The sequence below is a fragment of the Lissotriton vulgaris genome, chromosome 9 (assembly GCF_964263255.1).
Source record: "Lissotriton vulgaris chromosome 9, aLisVul1.2, whole genome shotgun sequence".
In the NCBI taxonomy this organism is placed as follows: domain Eukaryota; kingdom Metazoa; phylum Chordata; class Amphibia; order Caudata; family Salamandridae; genus Lissotriton; species Lissotriton vulgaris.
Window position 1 is genome coordinate 1,235,473,615 of NC_141697.1, and position 27,353 is coordinate 1,235,500,967.

Here is a 27,353-nt window from a genome sequence, read left to right on the forward strand (position 1 = left end):
CGCCCTCGTCAACACTACACTATATGTAGACCCCTCTTCCGAAGCCACGGTCGGGAGGGGAGACAAATCCAGTGTCTGGCGAAGTGTCAATACCACTGGCCTCCCCAAGCTCATATGCCCAGTCCTGTTGAGACTGGCACTCCAGTGCCAGAGGGTCCTCAGACCCTCCTAATCTTCCTAGTCACCCGTTTCCTGTAAAACAGGATTAGTAGACGGGGCCTCCTCATGGAAATAAAAATCTCCAAAGGCCGTCGGAAGCAGCGCCCAGCAGCGCTGTTCCGGCGCCAGAGTCGGACCGTAGGGAACATTGGGGACGGCGTCCACAGTGGGCGCCACCCGTGGGGCCGGCGCCTGTATAGTCGTGAGGTCGACCGGCGACGACCCGGATCCGGAAACAGATCCAGAGAGGTCCTGCGGCGCTGGGACCAAAGTCTCCGGCGGCGTCGGGGCCGAAGCACCCGACCCGCTAGGGCCTCCAGTCGGGACCGTTGGGCCTGGAGGCGCCACGGAACCGACTGAGGAGGGAGGGACCTCATGGCCATGTGGTACCGCTCGAGGATATATGATGTTACAACGCATACTTTTACTCCGCATACCATTACAACGCGGTATTTACAACGCATACCGTTACAACGCATAGCGCTTTGGGGTGCTGGATAGTGGTAAGTATAATTTACTATTCTAACTCCAGTCCCCGTGGACCCTAGGGAAGGTGTTGGATAGTAAATTAAACTTACCTCTTATCCTAGAGCGCCCCCCAGCGCAATGCGTTGTAATGGTATGCGTTGTAATGCCTGCGTTGTAGTGGTAGTGCGGAGTAAAAAATGCGTTTTAACAGGTGCATACCACCCCTCGATCTCCTCCGGCGTCGCGCCGTGCCCAGGGACCCGAAGGTGTGGGGCAGGCGGCGACGCTTGCGACTCCCGCGGAGCCGCGTGGGCGGTGTCGCCCGAGCCCCCGGCCGCATCGTGCGAGCGTCGAGGTGGGTCGGAGGAACGATGACGTCTCTCCGACCTCTCATGCCTCTTACCTGAGGACTTGGAGCCTGACGACCGGTGTCCACTCCCAGAGCTGCGATGACTCCGACCCCCCGACCTGTCCCTCGACCTCCCGTGGGATCGGGAGCGGCGCGGTGCCGACTGCCGGAGCTCGAGCCGCTTGCGGGACCGCTCCCGCCTAGCCTTCGACGTCAGGGCCCGGCAGTCGGAGCAGGTGCGGTCGTCGTGATCGAGGCCTAAGCACTTCAGGCACCGGCGATGGGGGTCCGTGACCGACATCATTCGGTCGCACTTCGAGCAGGGTTTGAACCCGGACATCCCTACCAGCACTGATAGAGTCGAAGACTCGAAGAAAGATAATGATCAAAAAGATCAAAAGTTCCGTAAAAAAATGACTAGGGGTAGAGCTTCTCAGGATCTGCGCTAGCTGGCGCGGAAAAAAGAACTGACGTCAGCGTGCGTGGGCGGCGTCTAAGTACTCCGACGACGTCGTTCCGGCGCTAACGACGGACGCGGAGCCGCAGACGACGCCTACCGACGCGCAGGGGTATTGCTACGCAAAAAGTTCTGGATCTAGTCTGATGCCTGGGGATATTCTAAGGTAAGGAATCTATCACTAATGTGTTTCTTTCAGATAGACCTTTCTGTACAATATTTTACAAACTTGTTCCACCGGCAGGGGTACACTGTCTTGGTGGAGGGTCGCCAAAAAAACATTGCAAACTTCGGGAAAAAAGCTGAATGCCATCAACGGTCACCGCTCAATCTCCATGCAAGAAGGCGTAAAGTTGACAGGTTTGGGTGAAGAACCTTCTCCTGCTGCTGCAACAGAATATTCTCCTGAAGGGGTTGGCTGATCGAAGGATCAATGCTCAATTGGGGAAGCTCAGGATAAAAACAAGTTACTTACCTGTAACTTTAGTTCTCCCATATTGGAAACCTTCATAGCTTCACATGCGTCGAGTTGGGAATACCCAGTACATATAAAAATAGCAATGCAAAGCAATTACCAATTAGAAATCAAGCCTAGGCCCATTAGAGTTTTGTAACACATCCATCTTTTTGTAAAAGACCAAATAAAATCAACAACCAATCAGATTAGCCTCACACTCTAGAACCTTCCTGAGAGAACCTCAGACCTTTAGATTTTCGTAGCTGTAGCGCCACAGGATAACCATATAGATGCAGAAGTCCGAGCTTTCTCGGGGGAGGAGGGTGGGTCGCATGTAAATCTATTAAAGTATCCAACACTGGAAAACTAAAGTTACAGGTAAGTAACTGGTTTTCTTACTCAAGAATTGGAACTTTCACAGATTCACATGTTTGAATCAGATAGCTAGCAGTCATGAGCACATCTTTTGTTTTTCGTTATCAGAAACAAAGATTAACACTGCCCAAACCAGATTAAAGAAAGTGAAAGTAATACACCTCTGAGCAATTCAGGCTTGTCTGACGCTTTTTTTTTTTAAGTTGAGTACTATAAAACCAACACACCAAGATTTAAAAAGTAGTAGAAGCAGGGAAACAGTAATAAGATCAAAGTCCATATGCAAGCAAAATACCTAAGTATGCATACACAGATAGTCAAAACCAAATACTTTATAAAAGAATGTGTGAAGAACTTAATGAGGAAAAGGAGGAAGGGATGAGAGGGAAAGCTCATTGCTTACTTAAACACGTTCCTCAGGACTGCTTGGCCCACTGCAGCGTCACTGCTAGTCGAAGCATCCAAGCAGTAATGTCTGCTGAAGGTATGGATACTCTTCCAGGTCGCTGCTCTGCAAATCTCCGGATAGGTAGCCCCGCAAAGAGGGCTATAGAGGAAGAGATTTCCCTTGTGGAGTGAGCATGGACCTTCCCCTGGAGGGGCTTTCCAGCTAACTGATGACAATATTGGATAGAGCTCGAAATCCAACGTGCAACCCCCCTGTTTGGAAAGGGGAAATCCTTTTTGAGGAGCACTGTAAGCCACAAATAGCTGAGGTGACTTCCTGAAATATTTAGTTCTTTGGAGATAGAATTTCAAGCAGAGCTGAATGTCAAGTGAATGAAGTGATCGCTCAGCCGGAGTCTTAGGTTGAGGGAGCAAAGTCTTCAAGATCACAGGTTCATTTAAGTGAAAATCCGAAAGAACCTTCAGGATGAACTTAAGGTTGGTATGAAGTACTACTGTCTCATTCTTAAACTGAAGAAAAAGCTCCTAGATAGTGAGAGCCTGCAACTCACTAACCCTTCCAGCTGATGTCAAAGCAAGAAGAAGGGCCACCTTCCATGACAGGAATTTCAGGTCCGTTTTATGTATAGGCTCGAAGGGATGTTTCATGAGTTGAGTCAAGACCACATTAAGGTGCCACAGCGGTGGGGGAGGCTTCACTGGCGGGAAGGCTCGAAAAAGTCCCTTCACGAATTGCTTAACAATTCTTGCTGACCACAGTGAAGGGCCTGCAGATGTCCTTCCGTAGCAAGAGAAGGCCGCAAGATGAACTTTAACCACATCGCTGCTGTGGTTATTTTTCCCCTGTGCTGGAAATAGCTATTCTCCTATATTCATGACGAGCTCAGCTCGTCATCAGCACAGCTCAACTGTGCCTCATGACGAGCTGAGCTCGTCATGAGCATGGAAGGGGTTAATAGATGAGTGAGTCAGGCCAGCCTTTGCCCAGGAAAAGATCCAAGGTAGGATTTCGTGAGCCGAAGAAGAGAAAGGGTGAACTCCTGATTCGCGGCACCAGAGACAAAATCTCTTCCCCTTCATCTTGTAGGTTTTGCTAGTACTTTGAGCAAAAACCTGAGCAAGGATTTCTCTACATTCCGTGGAGAGCTTTAAGTTGAGAAACTCTCTGTGCTCAGGAGCCAGGCTGACAATTACAGGGATCGGGGATCCGGATACAGTGCTTGGCCCTGGGACATCGTCAGTAAGGATGGAATCGGATTCAAGGGAACGGGCTGCTCTAAAGATAGGAGAAGGAGCTCTGTGTACCAGTACTGGCGCAGTCAGGACGGTGCTATTATGATCATCTTGCAGGGTTGCGTTTTCAGCTTTCTGAGAAGCCACGGTATCAGAGGAATGGGGGGAAAGTGTAATCATAGGCGTCTGACCATGCCATAGAAAAAGCATTCCCAGAGGATCCCGGATGGTGATGCCAGCATACAAAGAACCAGCATTTCTATTTCTCCGGTGTGGTAAAGAGATCAGTCCATATCTTGATAATGCTGGTCTTGCAAAGGGTTCAGTGACCCCTCCTAATCTTCCTATATGTCTAGCCCTTCGGAATAGGACGGAGGAAGCGACCTAGAACCAAAGGATTCTCTCTGCACAGATCCAGCTCCTCAGGGATAAGAACGGGGCTGGCGCCACCTGCGTCATCAGGAGTCTTGTTGTCAGGACAGGTGCCAGGGAAGGTTGCATTGGCACGACCAGCGACAGTGCGGAACCCGACGTTGGGGCCCAAAGGCGCACCACCAGGGTCAGGTCACCCAAATATGAGGAATATGGCATCATAAAATTCTTTGGGCTGGGCAGTGGTCGCTCCCACTCCCGTAAAGGTGGGGCGGCGCAGAGCCGATTCAGGTGCAGGTTTAGAGGAACGAGGCCTAGAAAGCAAAGACTCCTGTAACGTCGGAAGACGGACAGGAATTAGTCGAAGCACGCTTTGACTTCTTGTGTATTTTGTGCTTCTTACCGGACCGACTTGACGACTTCAAGTAGGAGGACAAAGACTTAGGACTCCCATGGTCCTCTCGACCCGGACCAAGAATCAGAACTCTGAGGAGAACAATGCTGTTCTGGGCACTTGAACACAAGCAGTTTAAAGGACCGCTCCCCCAAAGCTTTTGGAGCCATGTCCCAGCAGTCTGAGCACAACTTCGAGCTGTGGTCGCGCTCCAGAGACAAACCAGGTGTGGGTTCGTTACGGACATGGCGCGGTGACATTCGCGGTACAGCTTGAACACGGACGTCTTCTTGGACACGTTAGGAAAACCTACACAGCAAGAAAGCGGTCAACAAAATGCCGAAAAAAGCCTGTCAAAAAGTGAAAGAGGGTAGCTCTTCCCGATCTGCGCTGGCTGATGCAGAAAGAAAAGGAAAGGACATCAGCGCGCCGAGGTGGTCCCTATAGAGGGGACATAGATGTCAACTGATCAGACGACATATGCCAGAGCAAACTGACGATATCTACCGTCACACAAGGTTATTGCTCGAAGGAAAATCTTCTGGATCCAGTCTGACGCCCATGAAACTTAAAGAGAAGGCTAGATGTCTCGATCAAATCTTGCATTTATTTCATGTGCCAGTGTGTGGTGAGCATACCTTTCATAAGACAGAATGTCACGGCAGACTGCTTGGGTTTTGTACGTATGAACTAAATTGTTATGCAGATTTCTTCTGTGTTTTTAGGCTACACCATGACTGACCGACAATACATAATCTTTCCGTTGGAAGGAGTTCAAAAGGTGAAATTCCGACTACACACTGGAAGGCTTAACCAGAAATGGCTGGAATTTCTTAATATATGTGTGTGCGTGTGTGTGTGTGTGGTGCAGGGTTGGGGGTGGAGGGTGTTTGGGTGAGAGACAGAAATAAACTTGTGAAAAGAGAATTAGTGCCTGGCTCGTACAAAGCTCAAACTATACTCTTGCCGGTGGATGAAGAGATATAGGCCTGTCGTCGGGCTACCAAAAAAAGAATAAAATCTTTAATAAACGAAGAGTTTCCCATTCTTTAAATATTAAACAAACAAACAAAAAAGATATCAGGTTGGCTGCAGAGCCTCTTGGGATGCAGTGGTTATTGGGTGCAATGACAAGTGGGCACAGGTCAGGCCTTGTACTGGGGGGGTTGGACACAAGGCGGGCACACGACCAAGAAGCAGGTTTGGCTTTGTTCATTCCCGGCGACGCACAGTGGAGGTAAACCAGGATACAAAAGGTGCCTGCACCTGGGTGTCTGAATATTTCCCCAGTTCTTCTTAGGCCTTTGGTTTTAAATAGATGCTGTGCCTTTGGCTATATGAAACAAGGCATAAAACCACCTTTCGATGTTATGTCTAAAATATTTTGTTACTAAACCACTGTGCAATATCCCACTCCAGCCCTAAATCTCAACCCTCCTTCAGATGCAGATGGATCTGTCTTTTTGCCCTACTTATCAATGCCTAGATTACCTCATACCTGGTAATTGTATCTGGAAGGGCTGTAAACTGCTGGTCCTTTGGTGACGTCAGAGCCATGCATATCTAACAGGTCTCCCTCCACAGCATCTGCAAATTAAAAAGAGCACATTGATTAGGCCAAACATTTTGTAACTGACCTGTTTGTGACACCTGAACAAGTTACTTACTTTAGGGAATTTTACAGTGCATATTCAACTAACCACAAATGTCTCCCCTTCTTAACATCCCCTGGTGCCAGGTGGGTTGCAGAATTCTTGCTAGCGATGGCTCCTGGGCACCAGCAGGTGGTATCAGCAACCATGCATTCCTGTACCTCCACAACACACACAAATGACCGTGGGGGTCCTCAATTTTGGAGCCTATCCTGCGAGGTTTATCTTGGATTCTTCCGCGCCCTCAGACAAGGATCAGCCATGACAGATTAGGAACATTGTGCCAAATCGGATTTAGAACGGCAGGAGTCTATTTAACCAAATGGGGAGTGAGGGCTGGAAGGAATCTGCAGTTAAGAGTACCCACTACAAACAGCGTAACTGAAGGGACGTAACTTGTTCTTCTAATGAATACTTCCAACGACAGATTCCTCACCTTTTAAATAGATACTAAATCAGTACCTTCAAAAAGGTTAAAGGCCAGAGGACTGGACTCACCAAAGTCCATCAGTACCAAGTGGGACAAATTAACTTCTCTGTAGAGGTATACCGATGCGCCTAAATTTTCACGAAATATTTTCTGAAGGCATGCTCCAAATCACGGCATGGATGAATCAAAATTTCCTCCAGCTCAATCCAAGCAAAACATAAATCATGCTATTCACAGAGGCAGTCAATAGCTGGTCCCAGAGTTGGTAGCCGGAAGAGCTAGGTATGGCTCCAACCCCAAAACCGAATTGTAAACAATCTAGGGGTGCTTGTTGATAACATGCTAAATATGGAGGCGCATATTGCACTCGCAAAACGATCCTGTTTCCATGCCCTTAGTCTTCTACGTAGTCTTTCACTTCCTTCCCCTTACTACCCGTAAGACTCTCATACACTCATTGGTACTAAGCCGGCTGGATTTCAGTAATGCCCTTCTGATTTCGGCTAAAGATTCCGCCTTACAAACCTTACAGGTGGGTCAGAATACAGCAGCACGCTTAGTTACCAACTCCCCGCGTCGCACTCCCTCGCTCCCCCTTCTTCACAAATTGCACTGGCTCCCTGTCCGTAAACGTATCCATTTCAAAATCTGCTGCTTAGTCTTCAAAGGTCTCCATCAGATGGGCCCAACATATTTATCAAGCAAGCTGACTATATACACTCCCTTGCGCAAGCTCCGTTCAGAAGGCAAAGGTCTCCTAGTCATCCCCCGCTTTAAGAAAACCAAATGGGGAGGTAAAGCCTTCTCCTACCTTGCGCCTAAAATGTGGAACCAGCTACCCGAGACACTTCGTCTAACCCACAATTACTTCAGTTTCAGGAAGAAGCTGAAGACATTCCTGTTTTAAGGGATATGACCTCACCTCTATAGTCCTTAGCGCGGAGACACCCCATGTGGGGCGATTCATGCGCTCTATAAATCTAAATAAAAAATAAATAAAAATAGTAGCGCTTGAACATATACATGTACTCCAATGTACCAACTTCATAAATGTCCAGTATTAGAACAATTCTTTCCGAGGCAATTTTAAGTAGCTCTGGCTCAGCTGGAATTAACCTAAAGGCCCTCAGGGGGCTCATTGGCCAGGTCATTAAATGTTATTTATGCACCTAGTTAATTTATGTACAGTCCTTCCATAAATGACTCCGTATCTCTTTGGGCACTTAAATTAAAAGCAGAGAGCTCTCTTTGGGTCGAGCAGTGAAGCCTCTCCTCAGAGGGACATGGTGGGCAGAAAAAGGCAGTGAGGAGAAAGGGCTGGCCCAAGTGGAAGGGAGACATGACTTTGGTCAGAAATGAGGCACAAGGCCGTAGCTCCAATTTATTAGGAAAGATGGTGGTGTATGGTGGGTGCACTAAAAAAACACCTGAAGGTCACGGACAGCAAGCAGAGGTAAATCCAATGAGAAACACCCTTTAGATACTTAGCAGCTGAAGACACCTGTGCATGGGCTTAAAAGGCCTGCACATCAAGAACATAAGGACCAACAGTCTGGTGAGAACAATATTTAAATTCCATACTGGAGAGGGTGGTATTCTGGGAGGAATTATTCTTTTGAGTCCTTCCATAAATGCTTTATTGCAGGTACTATAAACAATGACACTTGTTGTCTGTTTTAGAAGATATGCTGCTATAGCAGCAAGATGTAACCTGATTGAGGAATACGCTAAGTTAGATCTTTGCCGATGTTACAGATAGCATATGAGGTTTTGTATGGAAACATCTAAGGGATTGATGTTATTTGTACAATATACAACAAACCTTTTCCACTTTGCTGCATAACATGCTCTAGTGGTAAGGAGTCTTGCTTCTTTTATGACATTCATGCAATCAGGTGATAAATTTAGATATCCAAATTCTAAGACCTCAGGAGCCAAATCGCTAGATTGAGCTGCATTGGGTCAGGATGCATAATCTCTCCATGGTTCTGTGTCAGTAGATGTGGAGACAGTTTTAGTTTGTGATGTGGTACTACTGATAGCTCTAGTAGCCTGGTGTACCATGGTTGTCTTGCCCACGTTGGTGCGATGAGAATCAATATGAGAGAATGTTGCCGTAGTGTGCGCACCACTAATGGAATTAGTGGAAGAGGCGGAAAAGCGTGCGCAAAGTTGTTTGACCAGTTCATCCATACCACATTGCCTTTGAATAATGGGTGTGGGTATCTGGCGGCAAAGCTTGGGCATTTGGAGTTGTGGTTTGTAGCAAACAGATCTATCTCTGGTTGACCCCACTTTTGAAAAAATGGCTGAAGAACTTGATGATTAAGATCCCATTTGTGTATCTGTTGTCTTTGACGACTTAACAGATCTGCAACTTGATTGTGAACTCCTGGTAGATGTTCTGCTAATAAGAAAATGTTCTGAGGAATAGCCCACCTCCATATGCTCTGCGCCAGCTGGGAGAGCTGTAGGGAGTGTGTTCCTCCTTGTTTTTTAATGTAATACATTGCTGTCATATTGTCCGTCCGGACTAGTACAACTTTGTTTGATAGGTAATGCTGAAACTATTTTAGAGCTAGAAAAATCGCTAGTAACTCCAGATGGTTTATGTGGAGTAGTTTTTGTTGCATTGTCCATGTACCCTGTACTGAGTGATTTTGTAAATGCGCTCCCCATCCTGTGAGAGAGTAGTCTGTGGTTAGTATTATTTGTGGAACAGGTTCTATAAACGGCTGGCCCTTGGATAGGTTTTTGGTGTTCCACCATTGCAGAGCGCGATATATGTCCGGTCGTCTACCACCACCATATCGGTTATTTGTTGCTGAGGCTGATTCCACTGACTTGCCAAGCACTCTTGTATGGGGCACATTTGTAGTCTTGCATACGGTACTATGAAAATGCAAGATGTGTTCGGTTGGACCAAGGGCTGTCTTTAGCACCTTGGCTGCGCAGGCTATTCCTCTGCTGTGCTGGGCCATAATGATAATGGGTGTGGCCATCACTAGCTCCGCTCGTCATGAGCACACGAGCACCGTGACTCATGACGAGCTGAGCTCGTCATGAGCACCGAAAGGGTTAAAGGAGCATGTCAATCAAACAGCTGGGTCCTGTTTCCATGTAATTGGAATCCTTAGAAGAGTGTTTCCTTTACTGCCAGATGCTTCTAGAAAGACCCTTGTCCTGGCTCTAGTGTTTTGCCGCCTGGACTACTGTAATGGGCTACTAATATCAGCAAACGACAACTTGCTAAGTAGACTCCAGGTGGCTCAGAACACCGCTGCAAGGTTAGTTCTTAATGCCTCGCCCAGAACCCCCTCCCGTCCTCTTCTGCAAAAGCTTCATTGGCTACCGATCCAACAACGGGTTAAATTCAAAACCTGTTGTATTATCCATAACAGTATTTATGGCTCAGGCCCTCTGTACCTGGCTGAGAAGTTTGTCCCCTACAATCCTGTACGTACCCTCCGCTCCAGCAATCAATATCTACCACAGGTTCCTTCTATTAGAAGGGCGAGACTGGGCGGAAGACCTCATTTTTGGATCCTAGTCTCTGGAACAAAGTGCCTGCTACCCTCAGGTTATGCACTAATTATCTAGCCTTCAGGAAACTGTTGAAGACCTTTTTGTTTTAAATATAGCGTCTCCCTCTTTTTAAGATCCTGAAAGCACTGCTCCTTCTGCCTGTTGGGTGAACTCAGCGCAGAGATACTCCTTCGGGAGTCGAGTCTAGCCCTATACAAGCCTATAAATAAATAAAGATGCCATCATTCCTATTAGTTGCATGAACACTTGAGCTAGTAGTGAGTGTTGTGGCTGGAATCTTTTGATAAGATCCTGCATAGTTTGTATTCTTGCTGGGCTGGGGTACGCTATTGCCTTGGAGTAATCTATTGTAGCACCCAGATACTGCTGAGACAGGGATGGTTGGAGATGGGACTTCTTTTGATTCACTGTGAATCCCAGTTTGAGAATGTGGAAGTAAGGGTCCTTGAGATCTAATGTGGCAAGAAAGTCTCCCTTCTTTAGCAACGGTAGAACCTGTTGTAGTGTGACCATATGAAAATGGTCTGATGTACACTCCTGTGTTTTGATGTTGTTTTGGGACTGGTTCTATTGCATTCTTTCGCAGTAGAGATTCCACCTCTTTTCTTAGCAGCATGAGATGTTCCTGTGACATGGGACGTTGTCTGGGTGGTGTTGTTGGAGGAATGGAAGTGAGCTCTAGACAATAACCTGACTGAATTATTTGTCTTACCCACCTGTCTGTGGTGATGAAATTCCAGACAGGTAGGAACTGTTGTAACCTACCCCCGACAGGAGCAGAATGGTCTGGGGGAATGGAAGGGAAGTCACTGTTTGGGAGTAGATGTGTTGCGATTGTTGTTTCCGCTACCTCCGCCCTTATTATTGTTTCCTCTATAACCTCCTCTATAATATCCTTTACTGGGCGAGGTTTGGTTGGGCACTTTAAAAGAAGGAGGTTTTGTCGGTTTGGAAACCCTTAGAGGCGCCCCTATATGAGGAGCGTCGAAAGGAAGGTCTATGGGCTTGTGTTTTTAAAGCTCCCATGGATTTTGCAGTGTGTGTATCTTTTTTCATCTTTTCTAGTGCACTATCAACTGATGGCCCAAAAAGATGATGTTGGTCAAATGGCTGGTTTAAGATACTGGCTTGTACTTCTGGTTTAAACCCAGCGATGCGTAACCATGCAGGTCTACGTACCAATACCCCTGTATTTATTGCTCTAGAAGCTGTGTCTGGTGCAAATCTTATGGAGGTATTTGCAATAAGTTTGCCTTCCTGTATTAGGTCAGAAGCCCTAGTTTTATATTGCTCTGGCAAGTGTTGCATGAGAGACTCTAACTCATCATAATGAGCTCTATCATATCTTGCTAACAAAGCTTGAGTGTTAGCAATCCTCCAGACATTGGCTGCTTGTGAAATGGTGCATTTTCCTGAAGCATCTAAAAGCTTAGACTCTTTGTCAGGGAGAGGAGCATCCCCTGTTGTCTGCGAGTTAGATCTTTTTCTGGCATCTGACACTACTAGTGAGTCCAATGGCAACTGTCCTTTAATGTATGCTGGATCAGTTGGAGCCGCTTTGTACTTTTTTTCTAGTCTGGGGTTAATTACCCTGGCTCTGACTGGGTCTTTAAATATTTCAGGTGCATGTCTTACAGCTCCACCAAGTATTGGAAGTGTGGCTGTGGTCTTAAGTGACGACAGTAATGTATCCATAAGGAAGTCTTCTTCCACTGGATCTATATGTTAAGTCGACCCCATGGAAAGTGGCTGCTCTATGAATGAGCTGTGTAAACCCAATAGTGTCATCTGGGAGAGATGGTCTAGATGGGTATACATCATCTTGTGGCAGATCTGCTGCATCTAGTGCATCATAATCTTCCCAGGAATACCATCTGGGTCATCAATGTCATCCATGTGATGTTCACTGTCTATGTCTTGTGAGTAGCTATCCCCATATCCCCATCATCCTCACCTTGTGGTTTAAGACTATGTGTACTAGATGGTGAATGTACAGGAGAAATATCTACTGGTACTTCTACTTCTGGTGAAGGAATCCTCATTGGTGAAGTTCGAGCATGCTTTTTTGGAAGATCTGGCGGTGGTTTAGGATATTCCATTTTCCTCTTCTCAGGCACTGAAGTGATATGTCCAGTCTTTGGATTAATATGAAGAGTCTTTTGCTTTGGATCCGGTTTAAAAAGCTATTCTACTGGCAAATCTTTTTTCTGCGTGGATTTATCTCGTTTGGGGCTGAAATGCTTAGCTTTATCAGTGTCTATTGTCTTTGGAGCAGGTTTTGGTTCCGAAGACTTTTTCCTAGGATCCGTGCTCTTTGGATCCAGAGTTTTTGTTCCCGGAGTACGTTTAGACTCATCTACCCTCGGAGCCGAAGTATGTTTCGGTACCGGAACCGTCTTCGGGTACACTTTTTTCGGAACCGGGGTGGTTTTTGGTTCAGCAGCTTTGGGAACCTCTTTCGGTGCCGAAGCACAAGTTACTTACCTTCGCTAATGATATATCTGTAAGAAGCAGTAGTTAAGTGTTAGATTCCTTACCTTAGAATATCCCCAGGTGTCAGACTGGATCCAGAAAGTTTTGCGTAGCAGTACCCCTGCGTGACAGTAGGTGTCATCTGCAGCTCCGTGTCCGTCGTTGGCGTCGGGATGACGTCGCCGGAGTACTTAAGACACCACCCTTGCGCACTGACGTCAGTTCTTATACACAGCTTTTCCGTGCCAGAAATGCAGAGCCATGATAAAAACAGACACTGGTGCCATAAAACTAGGGCCATCAAAGGGAAGAACTTTACCCTAGATATCGGTTCGTAGAACGGGGAGGATGGGTGAGGCGGTTAGGAATCTAACACTAACTACTGTTTTACAGATATATCGTTACTGAAGGGAAGTAACTCATGCATCTGAAAGAAACAGGTTAGATTCCTTACCTTAGAATAGATACCCCAGCAATACCAACCCCGGTGGTGGGTCTGCGAACCAATGATCACACCAGAAAGTCCTGGAGAACAGATCGGCCGAAAAAAGCCATCTCTCGGGACTTGGCTATCCAGGCAATAGTGTCTAGCGAACGTGTGCAGCGAGGCCCACGTAGCTGCCTCACAGATGTCCTGCAAGGGAACTCCCCGACTAATGGGCAGTAAAAGCAACCGTGGCCCGAGTGGAATGGGCACGCAGCCCCACAGGAGGCTCCTTTTTAGCCAGTGAATAAACAGCCTTTATGCACCAAACGACCCATCGAGAAATGGTTAGTTTGTGCACCGCCCGTCCCGTCTTAGCGCCCACGTAACCAAGAAAGAGCTAGTCGTCCACCCGGAACTGGCGTGTGCGGACTAGATAGAATGAGAGCGCACGTTTTGGGTCCAGACGGTGGAGCGTCTCTTCCTCTTTCGAGAGATGCAGAGGCGGAAAGAAGGTGGGCAAGGTGATTAACTGCCCGATGTGGAAGGCTGTGACTACCTTGGGCAGGAAAGAGGGACGCGTTCTCAAGACAACTTTGTCCGGATGGACAGAGGAAAAGAGGTTGAGAAAATAGATCCTGGAGCTCACTCACTCTCCTGGCAGAGGTGATGGCAACCAGGAATGCAGTCTTAAGAGTTAGAAGGCGAAGAGGGCAATTGTGAAGTGGCTCGAACGGAGCGCACATCAAATAAGTCAGAACAAGGTTCAAGTCCCACTGAGGCATCACGAAAGGAACAGGAGGAAACATGTGAGTGATGCCCTTCAAGAATCTATTTACAACAGGGGACTTGAAAAGAGAAGGCTGATCTGGAAGCCTTAAGAAGGCTGAAATAGCAGAGAGGTAGCCTTTCAGATAGTGCTCAGAGCAGAGCCCTGCTGGGCAAGAGAAAGAAGAAAGAGGAGAACCTTTGAAAGGGGGGCAGAAAGGGGATCAACAGCCTTTGCTGTGCACCATGCCACACATTTGTTCCACCTGCAGGCGTATACCGATTTTGTGGAGGAACGCCTTGCTGCCAGAATCACATCACAGACTTCAGGAGGCAAGTCGAATGGCCTCAACTGTCGCCGCTCAATCTCCACGCATGGAGGTGGAGACTGGACAGGTTCGGGTGGAGGACCGTCCCCTGCTGCTGCGACAGAAGGTCCTCCTGAAGAGGCAAAGAATCGGGGGATCGACTGACATGCTGAGTACCAGTATCTACGTGCCCAGTCCGGAGCCACAAGGTTGACTTGGGCCCGGTCGCGCCTGATCTTCAGCACTCTGGGCAGAAGTGGTATAGGCGGAGAGGCGTACAATAGACCGCAGCTCCACTCGCGACGAAAAGAGTCTCCGAGCGAGTGCCGCCTTGGAAATTCCAACGAGCAGAACTGACATTACGCGTTCTCTTCTGTGGCGAATAGATCTAACCAAGGCTCTCGCCACTGCTGAAAGTGACCATGCGCCACGTCCGAGTTCAGACGCCATTTGTGATCCATCATGCATCGACAGCTGAGTTTGTCCGCCCTGGCGTTCAGGGAACCTGCCAGGTGTTGAACCACCAGGGAGACGCCCTGGTGTTCCAGCCATTGCCAGAGGTGCAGAGCCTCCTGACAAAGGGTCCACAACCCCACCCCGCCCTGTTTGTTGCAGTACCACATGGCGGTGGTGTTGTCCGTGAACACTTGCACTACACTTCCCCTGACAGAGAAAAGGAAGGCTTTCAGAGCAAGCCGGATCGCCCGCAGCTCCAGAAGGTTGATGTGGAGCCAGGACTCCGCCGAAGACCAGAGGCCTCTGATCTCTGCAACTCCCATGTGCCCAACCAAGGAGGGACGCATCAGTCACAACTATGTGCTCCGATTGGGGTAGGGAGAGGAATCTGCCGCTGACCCAATCGTGGTCCGTGAGCCACCACTGCAACTGTCTTGCAGTGCCCTCCGAGATCAGACGTGGTCGGATGAACAAGTTACTTACCTTCGGTAACGATATATCTGTAAGAAACATTAGTTAGTGTTAGATTCCTTACCTTAGAATATCCCCAGGCGTCAGTCTGGATCCGGAAACTTTTGCGTAGCAGTACCCCTGCACGTCGGTAGGCGTCGTCTGCAGGCGTCCCCTGCGGCTCCGCGTCCGTCGTCGGCCGTGATGACGTCGCTGGAGTATATAGACGCCGCCTCCGCGCGCTGACGTCAGTTCTTTGCACACAGCTTTTCCGCGCCAGGAGACGCAGAGCCATGAGAGAACCAACACTGGTGCCATGTAAAACTAGGGCCCTGAAAGGGATGTCCTTAACCCTAGGTATCAGTTCGCAGAACGGGGAGGATGGGTGGGTTCGGTAAGGAATCTAACACTAACTAATGTTTCTTACAGATATATCGTTACCGAAGGTAAGTAACTTGTTCATCTGAAAGAAACACGTTCGTGTTAGATTCCTTACCTTAGAATACATACCCCAGCAATACCAACCCCGGTGGTGGGTCTGCGAACCAATACATTCCTACACCAGAAAGTCCTGGAGGACAGAACGGCCAAAGAAGCCATCCCTCCGGACTTGACTGTCCAGGCAGTAGTGCCTCGCAAAGGTGTGCAGCGAGGCCCACGTAGCCGCTTGGCAAATGTCCTGCAAGGGGACACCCCGGCCCAGGACAGTAGTAGCAGCCGTGGCCCGAGTGGAATGGGCCCTCAGCCCAACAGGAGGCTCCTTCCGAGCCAAAGAGTAGCACGCTTTGATGCAGAGAACTACCCATCGAGAGATGGTTCGTTTACAGACCACCCGTCCCTTCTTCGCACCCACGTAGCCAACAAACAGCTGGTCATCCACCCGGAACTGGCGTGTGCGATCCATGTAAAATGAAAGCGCACGTTTTGGGTCCAGACGATGGAGCCGCTCCTCATCCTTTGAAGGATGCGGAGGCGGGAAGAAGGAAGGGAGGGTGATGGACTGCCCGATGTGAAAGGCCGAAACAACCTTGGGCAGGAAAGAAGGTCTAGTCCTCAGAACCACCATGTCAGGATGAATGGACAGGAAAGGGGGTTGGACAGAAAGAGCCTGGAGCTCACTCACTCTCCTGGCAGAGGTGATGGCAACCAGGAAAGCAGTCTTTAGAGTCAGGAGACGGAGAGGACAAGAATGAAGGGGCTCAAAGGGAGCACACATCAGAAAGGTTAGAACCAGGTTCAAATCCCACTGGGGCATCACAAACGGAACAGGTGGAAACATGTGAGTGATGCCCTTCAAGAATCGAGTGACAATATGGGATTTGAACAAAGAAGGCTGATCAGGAAGCCTCAAGAAGGCTGAAAGGGCAGAAAGGTAGCCCTTGATAGTGCCCAGAGCAGAGCCCTGCTGGGCAAGAGAAAGAAGAAACAGAAGAACCTCCGAAAGAGGGGCAGAAAGAGGATCCACAGCCTTTGCTGTGCACCATGCCACAAATCTGTTCCACCGACAGGCGTATACCGACTTAGTGGAGGGACGCCTGGCTGCCAGAATCACATCACAGACTTCAGGAGGCAAGTCAAATGGCCTCAACTGCCGCCGCTCAATCTCCAAGCATGGAGGTGGAGACTGGACAGGTTCGGGTGGAGGACCGTCCCCCGTCCCCTGCTGCTGCGACAGAAGGTCCTCCTGAAGGGGCAGGCGGATCGGGGGACCGACTGACATGCTGAGTAGCTCGGGATACCAGTACCTTCGAGCCCAGTCCGGAGCCACAAGGATAACTTGGGCCCGGTCGCGCCTGATCTTCTTCAGCACTCTGGGCAGAAGTGGTATAGGCGGAAAGGCGTATAACAGACCGCAACTCCACTCGCGCCGAAAGGCGTCGCCGTGCGAGTGCCGTCTTGGAAACCCCAACGCGCAGAACTGATGACATTGCGCGTTCTCTTCTGTGGCGAATAGATCTAACCAAGGCTCTCCCCATTGCAGAAAGATGCCTTGCGCCACGTCCGAGTTCAGACGCCATTCGTGATCCATCGAGCACCGACGGCTGAGTTCGTCCGCCCTGGCGTTCAGGGAACCTGCCAGGTGTTGAACCGTCAGAGTCACGCCCTGACGTTCCAGCCATTGCCAGAGGCGCAGAGCCTCCTGGCAAAGGGTCCACGACCCCACTCCGCCCTGTTTGTTGCAGTACCACATGGCGGTGGTGTTGTCGGTGAACACCTGCACTACACTCCCGTTGACAAAGGGGAGGAATGCCTTCAGTGCCAGACGAATCGCCCGCACTCCAACAGGTTGATATGGAGCCGGGACTCCGCCGGAGACCAGATGCCTCTGATCTCTGCCTCTCCCAAGTGGCCACCCCAGCCCTGGAGTGACGCGTCCGTCACGACGACGTGCTCCGGTTGGGGAAGGGAGAGGGATCTGCCTCTCACCCAATCGCGGTCCGTAAGCCACCACTGCAGTTGTCTCGCAGTGCCCTCCGAGATCAAGACGTGGTCGGACAAGTTGCCCTGATGCTGGGCCCACTGAAACTTCAGGTCCCACTGCAGAGCCCGCATCCGCCACCGGGCGTGATGCACCAGAAGGATGCAGGAAGCCATCAGTCCCAGCAGCCGCAGCGTCAACCTGACCGAAACCCAAGATAGCGGCTGAAAGATGGGAATCAAAGCCTGAATATCCCGGACCCGCCGTTCCGGAGGATAAACCCGAAACTGCGCCGAGTCCAGAACCGCTCCGATGAAAAGGAGCTTCTGAGAGGGACACAGGTGTGATTTCGGCACATTAATGGAGAACCCCAGGTCGTGCAAGAGGTCTGCTGTCATCTGAAGGTGGTGGACGACTGTCTGGGGCGAGCCCGCCTTCAACAACCAGTCGTCTAGGTAGGGGAAGACTGAAACCCCCAACCTGCGCAGATGGGCTGCGACCACCGCCATCACCTTTGTGAACACCCGTGGGGCGCTGGTAAGGCCGAAGAAAAGCACGATAAACTGAAAGTGCTCCTGGCCTACCGTGAACCGCAGGTAACGCCGGTGGGCCGGCAGGACGGGGATGTGAAAATAGGCATCCTGCAAGTCCAACGCTACCATCCAGTCTTGTGGGTCTAGAGCAGCCAAGACCTGAGCTAACGTCAACATCTTGAACTTCTCCTTCCGGAGGAAGCCGTTGACGTTCCTTAGATCCAAGATAGGACGTAGGCCCCCCTTGTCCTTCTTGGGTACCAGAAAGTAGTGGGAATAGCAACCACGCCCTACTTCCGGCCCAGGAACGCGCTTGATGGCCCCCTTGGCCAAGAGGGCCGTAACTTCCTCCTGCAGAAGTGTCAAGTGGTCCCCCGACACACGGTGGTTCTGCCTGCGGTGGCATGGCTGGAGGAGTGGTCTCGAAGGGGAGGGAGTAGCCCCTTCGGACGATTTGCAGCACCCACCTGTCCGAAGTGATCGTGCGCCAGTGAGCGTGGTGATGGCGAACCCTTCCACCCACTGGCGTCACATGGGGCCGAAAGCACGGACTAGGAGGATTTTGAGGCAGATGCTGCGGGGGGAGGTGTGGTCTGACCCCGCCGTTGTCCCTGACCGCCGCCACGGCGGTTTCCACGGGCGCCACCGCATTGAAACGATTGTTGCGGCGCGTGGCTGGCAGCACGTGTGAGGGCGCCCCTTCCTTGGCCACGAAAGGGACGAAACGAACCCGTTTGCTGACGCTGGGTCGAGAGACCCAAGGACTTGGCCGTGACCCTGGAGTCCTTGAAGCGTTCCAGCGCGTGGTCCGCCTTGTCACCGAACAGGTGACAGCCATCGAACGGCATGTCCATCAATGTATTCTGGACATCAGCCGAAAAGTTGGCGGATCTCAGCCAGGCGTGGCGACGAATCGCCACTGTCGTTGACATAGCTCTGCCCAGCGAGTCGGTCGTATCAAGACCACACCGTATCGAATATTTCGCTGCATCTCGGCCCTCAGCCACAGCCTGACCGAGTTTTGCCCGCACCTCCATGGGGCATTCTGGCAGCAGTTCCGCGACCGTATCCCACACAGAGTGGGTGTAGCGGCCCAAGAGGCAAGCGGTGTTGCAAGACCGCAGGCCCAAACTAATGGACGAGAAGACCTTCTTGCCAAACTGGTCATACCTCTTGGATTCCCGGTCGGGCGGGGCCGACGGGAATGCGGAGTGGGAGGTCGAGGCCTGGATCACCAGACTCTCAGGAGTGGGGTGGGTAGACAGGAACTTGGGGTCGTCCGGACAAGGACGGTGGCGCCTGGCCACGTTCCGATCAACAGGCGCACCTGAAGCGGGCCTGGACCACGTGCCCACCAGAACGTCTGATAAGGCTTCATTAAACGGCAGCAGTGGCTCCTGTGGGCATGACTGCGGTTTGAAGACCTCAGTGAGGATGTTAGGCCTCACGGCCGCGACGGGGAGCTCAAGGTGTAAGGCCTTGGCAGCCCTCATCAGCACCACTGAATATGCAGCTCCCTCCACCGATGCCACGGTTGGAGGAGAGATCAAACCAGGGTTAGGAGAGTCGTCCAAACCACTGGCATCCCCCAAGTCACCTGTCCAGTCTGGGTCATACTGGCACTCGCGTGACAGAGGGTCCTCGGACCCCTCCCAACCTTCACCGAACTCTTCATCCTCTCCGTATTCGGAGTCAACGATGTAGACCGGCTCCTCGGGGTTCATGGGCCCCATCGGCGCCGGGACCGGCGTCGAGCGACGCCGGTCCGGCTCCGCGTCCGGCGTCGGGGAAGGTAGGGGAACGGCGCCGCCCGGAGCCGGCGCCGGAACCCCGCCGCCGGCCGGAGCCGGCACCGGAGAACCGGCGCTGCGCGGGGGCGGCGTCGGGGGTAACCCCGATGGTAACTGCGCCGGGGAGCCCGGAAGACCAGCCGGCGCCGATCCCGAAGGCCCTTGCGGCGCCGGGGCGGAGCCGTCGGCGGCGCCGGGGCCGGAGCACCCGACGGCGCCGAGGCAGGGACACCCGAACCGCCAGGGCCCCCAGACGGTAGCACTGGGCCCGAAGGCGCCGTAGGCCCCGTCGGAGAAGCGAGCGCCCTCATGGCCATGAGGAACGCCTCGATCTCCTCAGGCGTCGCGCCGTGCCCAGGGACCGGAGGGTATGAGGCAGGCCGCGCCGGCGACTCTCGCGGAGCCGTGGGGTTGGGGTCACCCGAGCCCCCGGCCGCGTCGGGGGGAGTCGGGGGTACGATGACGACGCCCCGACTTCTTGTGCTTCTTACCTGATGAGCCTGACGAGTGGTGTCGACTTCCGGAACGCTCGGCGCGGCTCCGCGACCGCTCCCTCGAACGCTCTCTCGACCTCCGGCCGGACCGGGACCGCTCCCGGTCCCGACGTGGGGCCGACACCCGGAGCTCCAGTAGCTTGCGGGACCGCTCCCGCCTAGCCTTGTTGGTGAGGGCCCGGCAGTCGACACAAGAGTCCACGTCGTGGTCGGGGCCCAGACACCGGAGACAGAGGCGGTGATGGTCTGTGACCGACATCGTGCACTCACAGTCATCACAGTGCTTGAACCCAGGCATCCTATCAAGCACAAAGAGAGAAATAACTATCGAAAAACTTGGTCAAAAGACCGGAGTACTGCTCTTCAGATCTGCGTCCACTGGCGCGGAAAAAAGAAGAACTGACGTCAGCGCGCGGAGGCGGCGTCTATATACTCCAGCGACGTCATCACGGCGCACGACGCCGACGACGGACGCGGAGCCGCAGGGGACGCCTGCAGACGACGCCTACCGACTCGCAGGGGTACTGCTACGCAAAAGTTTCCGGATCCAGACTGACGCCTGGGGATATTCTAAGGTAAGGAATCTAACACTAACGTGTTTCTTTCAGATAGGTTGCCCTGATGCTGGGCCCACTGAAACGTCAGGTCCCACAGCAGAGCACGCATCTGCCATCTGGCGTGATGCACCAGAAGGATGCAGGAGGCCATCAGCCCCAGAAGCCGCAGCGTGAACCTGACCGAGACTCGGGATAAAGGCTGAAAGATCGGAATCAGAGCCTGAAAATCCCAAATCCGCTGTTCGGGAGGATAAACCAGAAACTGCACCGAATCCAGAACCGCCCTGATGAAGAGGAGCTTCTGAGAGGGACACAGGTGTGACTTCGGCACATTGATGGAAAACCCCAGCAGGTGCAGGAGGTCAGCCGTAGTCTGGAGGTGGCTGACGACTGTCTGGGGCGAGCCCGCCTTCAACAACCAGTCGTCGAGATAGGGGGAAGACTAACACCCCTAATCTGCGCAAATACGCTGCGACCACAGCCATCACTTTTGTGAACACCCGAGGGGCACTGGTAAGGCCGAAGGGGAGCACGGTAAACTGAAAGTGCTCGTGGCCTACCATGAATCGCAGGTAACGTCGGTGGGCCGGCAGGACGGGGATGTGAAAATATGCGTCGTGCAAGTCCAACGCTACCATCCAGTCTCCAGGGTCCAGGGCAGCTAAGACCTGAGCCAAAGTCACCATCTTGAACTTCTCCTTCAGGAGGAAGCAGTTGACGTTCCGCAGGTCCAAGATAGGGCGCAGGCCCCCTTTGCCCTTCTTGGGAACCAGAAAATAGTGGGAGTAACAACCACACCCTACTCATGGCCCAGGAACTGGCTCTATGGCCCCCTTGGCCAAGAGGGCCGCAACTTCCTCTTGCAGAAGTTGCAAGTGATCCCCGACACGCGGTGGTACTGAGGTGGCATGGCTGGAGGGGTCGCCTCGAAAGGGAGGGAGTAACCCCTTCGGACGATTTGCAGCACCCACCTGTCCGATGGGATGGTGCGCCAGTGGAGGAGGTGATGGCGAACCCTGCCCCCCACTGGCATCAAATGGGCCTGAAAGCTCGGACTAGGAAGGCTTTGAGGTGGATGCTGCGGGGGTGGATGTGGACTGGCCTCGCCAATGTCCCCTGGCACCGCACATGTTAGTCTGCGGCCCTTGGCTGGCAGGACGTGAGGGGGCGCACCTTCCTTGTCCACGAAAGGATTAAGTTTGCTGGCGCTGCCCCGACAGGCCCAAGGACTTGGCCGTAGCCCTGGAGTCCTTTAAACGCTCAAGCGCACTGTCTGCCTTGTCGTCAAAGAGGCGACGGCAATCAAACGGCCTGTCCAGGAGTGAGTCCTGGACACCAGCCCAGAAGTTGGCGGACCTCAGCCAGGCGTGGCGGCGAACCGCCACCCTTGTGGAAATCGCCCTGCCCAGCGAGTCCGTGGTATCCAGCCACACTGAATAGAGTACCACGCTGCATCTCGCCCTTCCGCAAGGGCTTGCGCGAGTTTTACCCGGGCCTCCTCCGGGCAATCCGGCAGCACGACCGAGATTGTGTCCCACAGAGAGTGGGTATAACGGCCCAAAAGGCAAGCGGTGTTACCCGACCGCAACCCCAAACTAAGTGAGGAGAACAGCTTCTTACCGAACTGCTCATACGATTTGGATTCCCGATCAGGTGGAGCAGTCGGGAATGCGGTCTGGGAGTTCGAGGCCTGGATAACCAGGCTCTCGGGGTGGGGTGGGTGGACAGGAAGCTAGGGTCGCCCGGGGCCAGGCAGTGGCGTCTGGACACGTTCCCATCTACAGGGGGGCCTGTAGCAAGCCTGGACCAGGTGCCCAACAGAACGTCAGTAAGGTCCTCATTAAATGGCAGTAGAGGATCCGAAGAGCTTGCCTGCGGTTTAAGGACCTCGGTGAGGAGGTTAGTCCTCACGGCCGCAACGGGGAGCTCAAGAGCCAAGGCCTTGGCCACCCTAGTCAACACCACGCTGTCTTCCGTAGACACGGTTGGAGGGAAGACAAATCCAGTGTCGGGCGAAGTGTCCAGACCACTGGCCTCCCCTAGCTCAAATGCCCAGTCCTGATACAACTTGCACTCCTGTGCCAGACCCCTCCCAATCCTCCTCGCCTCCCATCTCCTGATAGTCAGGTGAAAAGGATGGGGCCGGATCATAGAAGAATTGCTCTTCTCTCGGCGTCGAATGCGGCGTCGAGCGACGCCAGATCCGGACCGAGGGAGGGACCGGGGACGGCATCGGGGGCGGCACCCTGGGGGGTCGGCGCCAGTGGATGGGTCATAAGGTCGACCATCGGCGACCCGGATCCGGTGGGGCCCTGCGCAGTCGGGACCGAAGCACCCGATGGCGCCGGGGCCGAAACACCCGACGGCGCCGGGGCCGAAGCACCCGACGGCGCCGGGGCCGAAGCACCTGGCCCGCTTGGGCTCCGAGACGGGGCCGCGGGGCCCGAAGTTGACACAGCGGGACCCAACTGAGGAGAGAGCAACCTCCTGGCCATGAGGAAGGCATCGATCTCCGGCGTCGGATTCAGCCCAGGGACCGGCCGGTATGGACCTGGCAGCAGCGTCGCCCGAACTCCCGGCCGCATTGTACGCGAGTAGGGGGAGTCGGAAGAGCGATGTCGTCTCTTCGACTTCTTGCGCCTCTTACCTGAGGACTTTGAGCCGACGAATGGTGTCGACTCGCCAAGCTGCGATGACTGTGGCCCCGCGACCGGTCCTTCGACCTCCTCCTCGACCTGGACCGTTAACGGCGCGGGCCGACTGCCTGAGCTCGAGGCGCTTACGGGAACGCTCCCGCCTAGCCTTCGTCAAGGCCCGGCAGCCGGGGCACGACTTGTCAATAAAGGCACCGACGGTGGGGGTCGGTACCCGACATCAGGCGGTTACAATCGGCACAGGGTTTGAACCCGGGCATCCCTATCGGCACCGAGAGTCTACCGACTCGGAAAAAGAATCCAAAAAGGATTGAAAAAGTTAGTCAAAAAGTGACTAAGAAGTACTGCTTTTTCCGGATCTGCACTTGCTGGCACGGAAAAAAGAAGAAGAGCAAGGGCGGCGTCGAAGTACTCCGGCGACGTCATCCTAACGACGGACGCGGAGCCGCAGACGACTACTTCCGACGTGCAGGGGTACTGCTAGGCAAAACTTTCAGGATCCAGTCTGACGCCTGGGGATATTCTACGGTAAGGAATCTGACACTAACCTGTTTCTTTCAGATCTTGCTTTAGGTTTGACCACTTTCGGTGCCAAAGGATGTTTTTTGTGCTGGTGTTAATTTTGGTTTAAGGACCTTCTGCTTTTCGGGACCGACAGCCTGACTCGAGCCCGAGTCGACTGGAGGCTTTTTTATATTCTTCGCTGCTGAGCCAGAAGGTGGGGCGTCGGAAGGTTTTGGTCGGTGTGCACCTGACCCGAAGGTGGAACCGAAGCCTTTCCCGGTATGGTGGGGTGAACAGGGTCGGCGTCAGTACTTACGACCTGTTGACCAGCTTGAAGATCGTCATCTTTGGATTGATCCTCTGTTCCAGAAGCTGAATCCTCTGCTTCGGAAGCGATGTCTTCGTGCTGCTGTTCTTCGGCGTCTACTTCAATTGGAGCCTCGTCTATGATGAGGTCTGGTGTCGACGAAGATGACTGCGCCACTACCCTTCGAGCTTGACAGTCCCGGATTGTTTTCTTGGACCGGAATGAATCGTAGGCCTCACAGTCTCGACGCTCGTGCTCTGGAGATAAGCAGAGATTGCAAACCTCATGAAGATCGATGTGAGAGAATTTGTGTCCACACCAAGGGCACTTCTTGAAGGGTGTTCTTTCCATGAGCCAAAGGGCCAATGGCGCAGTTGGGTCAGAAGGCCCCGACGAATGCTGGAATCGAGAAGTGAAGCCTCTCTTCGACGCTGGTAACTGGAATCAATGTCGACGCAGATGGTATTATGATTGATTTATGGATTCGAAAATAGATCGGTAACGGGACCGAACGATGAACACATCCAAGCCCGATGGCGGAAAAAAAACCAATCTGAAGATGGAGTCGATGCCCATGCGTACTACAGTCTAAGGGAGGAGTCATCCAACAGACAAACACTCTTCCAAGACAACAACAAAGTGTAATTATCCGGGCCCACCACCAGATGGTGATCTAATGCAAAAGTGTGTGGTCTGCAGCCCATATGCCTCAAACAATAGCTTTCAAGCATCAAAAAGAAGCATTTCCTTGGATGTGGAATGATAAATCATATAGCAAAAAGCATAAGGCGAGAGTAACACTTCTCTGGGAGGAGTCAAAGAGCAATGTGTATATTTGAAAGAACTGGTCCAGAGGACTTTGTTGTAAAGCAGGGTAGAACAGAGGAAGGCAGGAGGGTGGATCGCAAGCAGAGTGTAAGGGGAAAGGGTGTAAGGGGAAAGGGGTTAAGGGGAAAGGGGTTAAGGGGAAAGGGGTTAAGGGGAAAGGGGTTAAGGGGAAAGGGGTTAAGGGGAAAGGGGTTAAGGGGAAAGGGGTTAAGGGGAAAGGGGTTAAGGGGAAAGGGGTTAAGGGGAAAGAGGTTAAGGGGAAAGAGGTTAAGGGGAAAGAGGTTAAGGGGAAAGAGGTTAAGTGATCAACATGAAATCATCAACTGAAGGAAAACAGTAGGGAGAAATGTTGCAAACAAACGTACAAAATATCATGGTATTTTTGCAAGTTGGTCACTGCATTCCTCTTTGTGATTGACAAAAGGACATTTTACAAACCATGTGATGTTTTTTATTCTAAATGCAATTTTACTAATATTAATTGTATAGTTCTTCATAGAGCAGTTTTCAGATAGCAATATTTTAAATATATGTAAAAATACTGTATGGAGCCATCGCACAGGGAACCCAATCCACTTTGCAGGCCCTGTCGGCAGGAACCACTGGTGTTTGATATATGTGGCTGCCTTGTGGGTCACATGGTATTACTGACGCATGCAACAGCTTAAAAGGACAGCCACATGTGGGACAGCAAGGCACTATCACAGCCTGAACCAATGCTCCTGGTTTAGGAGGAAGGCATTTAACGTACGAGTTACTTACCTTCGGTAACGATGTATCTGGTAGAGACGATCTAGGCGCAGATTCCTTAATGCAGAAATATCCCCAGGCGTGAGACAGGATCAGGAATTTTTTTTGCTGCAGCATCCCTGCGCGCCAGGGGGACGGCACCACGTGACTCCGTCCTGACATCGTCCGCGTTCTGGAGGTCAGCGAAGATACATAAGTCCCACCCCGGCGCACCTACCTCCGTTTTCTTCAGATAACTTTTCCACGCCACAACGCAGAGCCATCGCAAGCAAAACTGTGAGAATACTGGAACAGTGTGCGAAAAAAACAGCTAAACAGAAAGGGAAGAAACATTTGATGAGGAACAGCACCATCCAGAATAGTGCCAGGCCCTATGGCACCAAAATTGCACAGCAGACTAAGAAGTCTGCAACCATGCCCGGAACAGAGGAAGGGCGAGTCGTGAAAGAATCTGCGGCTAGAATCGTCTTTACCAGATACATCATTACCGAAGGGAAGTAACTCGTACATCTGATAGAGACTACTAGCCGCAGATTCCTTAACGTTGAATAGATGCACTAGCCATACCCAAGGGGAAGGAGGTCTGCAAGAGGACCCCCGAGCCTGAACAACAGGGCCCCAATAGGGGATGAGTTATAGGGATAGGGAGAAAACCCAGTCCCCCACCAAAAGTGGAAGAGAACTCGCCTTCTAGAAGGAACAACGACCCTACAGGGTGTTAATAAGACAAGAGATGCCACCCAGCGCCTACCAAGCAGGAGGCGGCAAGGACAAGGCGAAAAAAAAAAAGGGGGGGGGGCAGTGCACCCAAAGCCCAGTCAAGGTACTTGAGACCCCCACCAGAAGTACAGGCAGCGCAGAGGAGTACCGGGGAAGAGAACTACCCCAAGACTCCAAGGAGAAGAGGTAGAAACGAAGACAAAAGCCTCAGCCAGAAACACACAGTGAAGAGGACAGCTGAACCTATCACAGCTTGAAGTAGACAGCCAAGACAGAACGGCGCCTCAGGCAATAAGGGCAAGCGCGAAAGAAAGACGTAGTCTCATCAGGCTCCAGCAGAATAAGAAGCAGGAGCGCCAAGGCCCCTGGCCGTAGACCAAAAGAGCAGGCAGATGCAGCCGGCCGCTGACAAGCGCCCCCAAACTGAACGCCCAGACTACGCCGGGCTCAGACAAAGACCAGGACAGAAAAAATTCCGAACGACCCCTAGAAGGAGACCGCTCCGGACTGAACCGATCCACGCAGAAGCGCGATAAGCCAGAAAATAAGAGAACAAACAAGTAGGACGGACCAAGCCGTCAACACTGGAAAGAATCTTTTCTGGAACATCAGACGGAGG

At 52.0% G+C, this 27,353-nt stretch overlaps 1 protein-coding gene and 1 non-coding gene across 10 annotated transcripts in view; both read right to left on the reverse strand.

Annotated features, from left to right (window-relative positions):
• The window catches only part of SETD5 (SET domain containing 5), a 312,866-nt gene that overhangs the window by 8,975 nt on the left and 276,538 nt on the right, over nucleotides 1-27,353 (reverse strand). For all 9 annotated transcript variants that reach the window (XM_086939390.1, XM_086939391.1, XM_086939387.1 and 6 more), the window contains one exon: nucleotides 6,171-6,259. In XM_086939390.1, the coding sequence (XP_086795516.1) occupies nucleotides 6,171-6,259 (89 nt within the window). The remainder of the gene's footprint in view (nucleotides 1-6,170; nucleotides 6,260-27,353) is intronic.
• Nucleotides 25,805-25,944, reverse strand: LOC147693143 (small Cajal body-specific RNA 14). Its single transcript, XR_015300268.1, has one exon.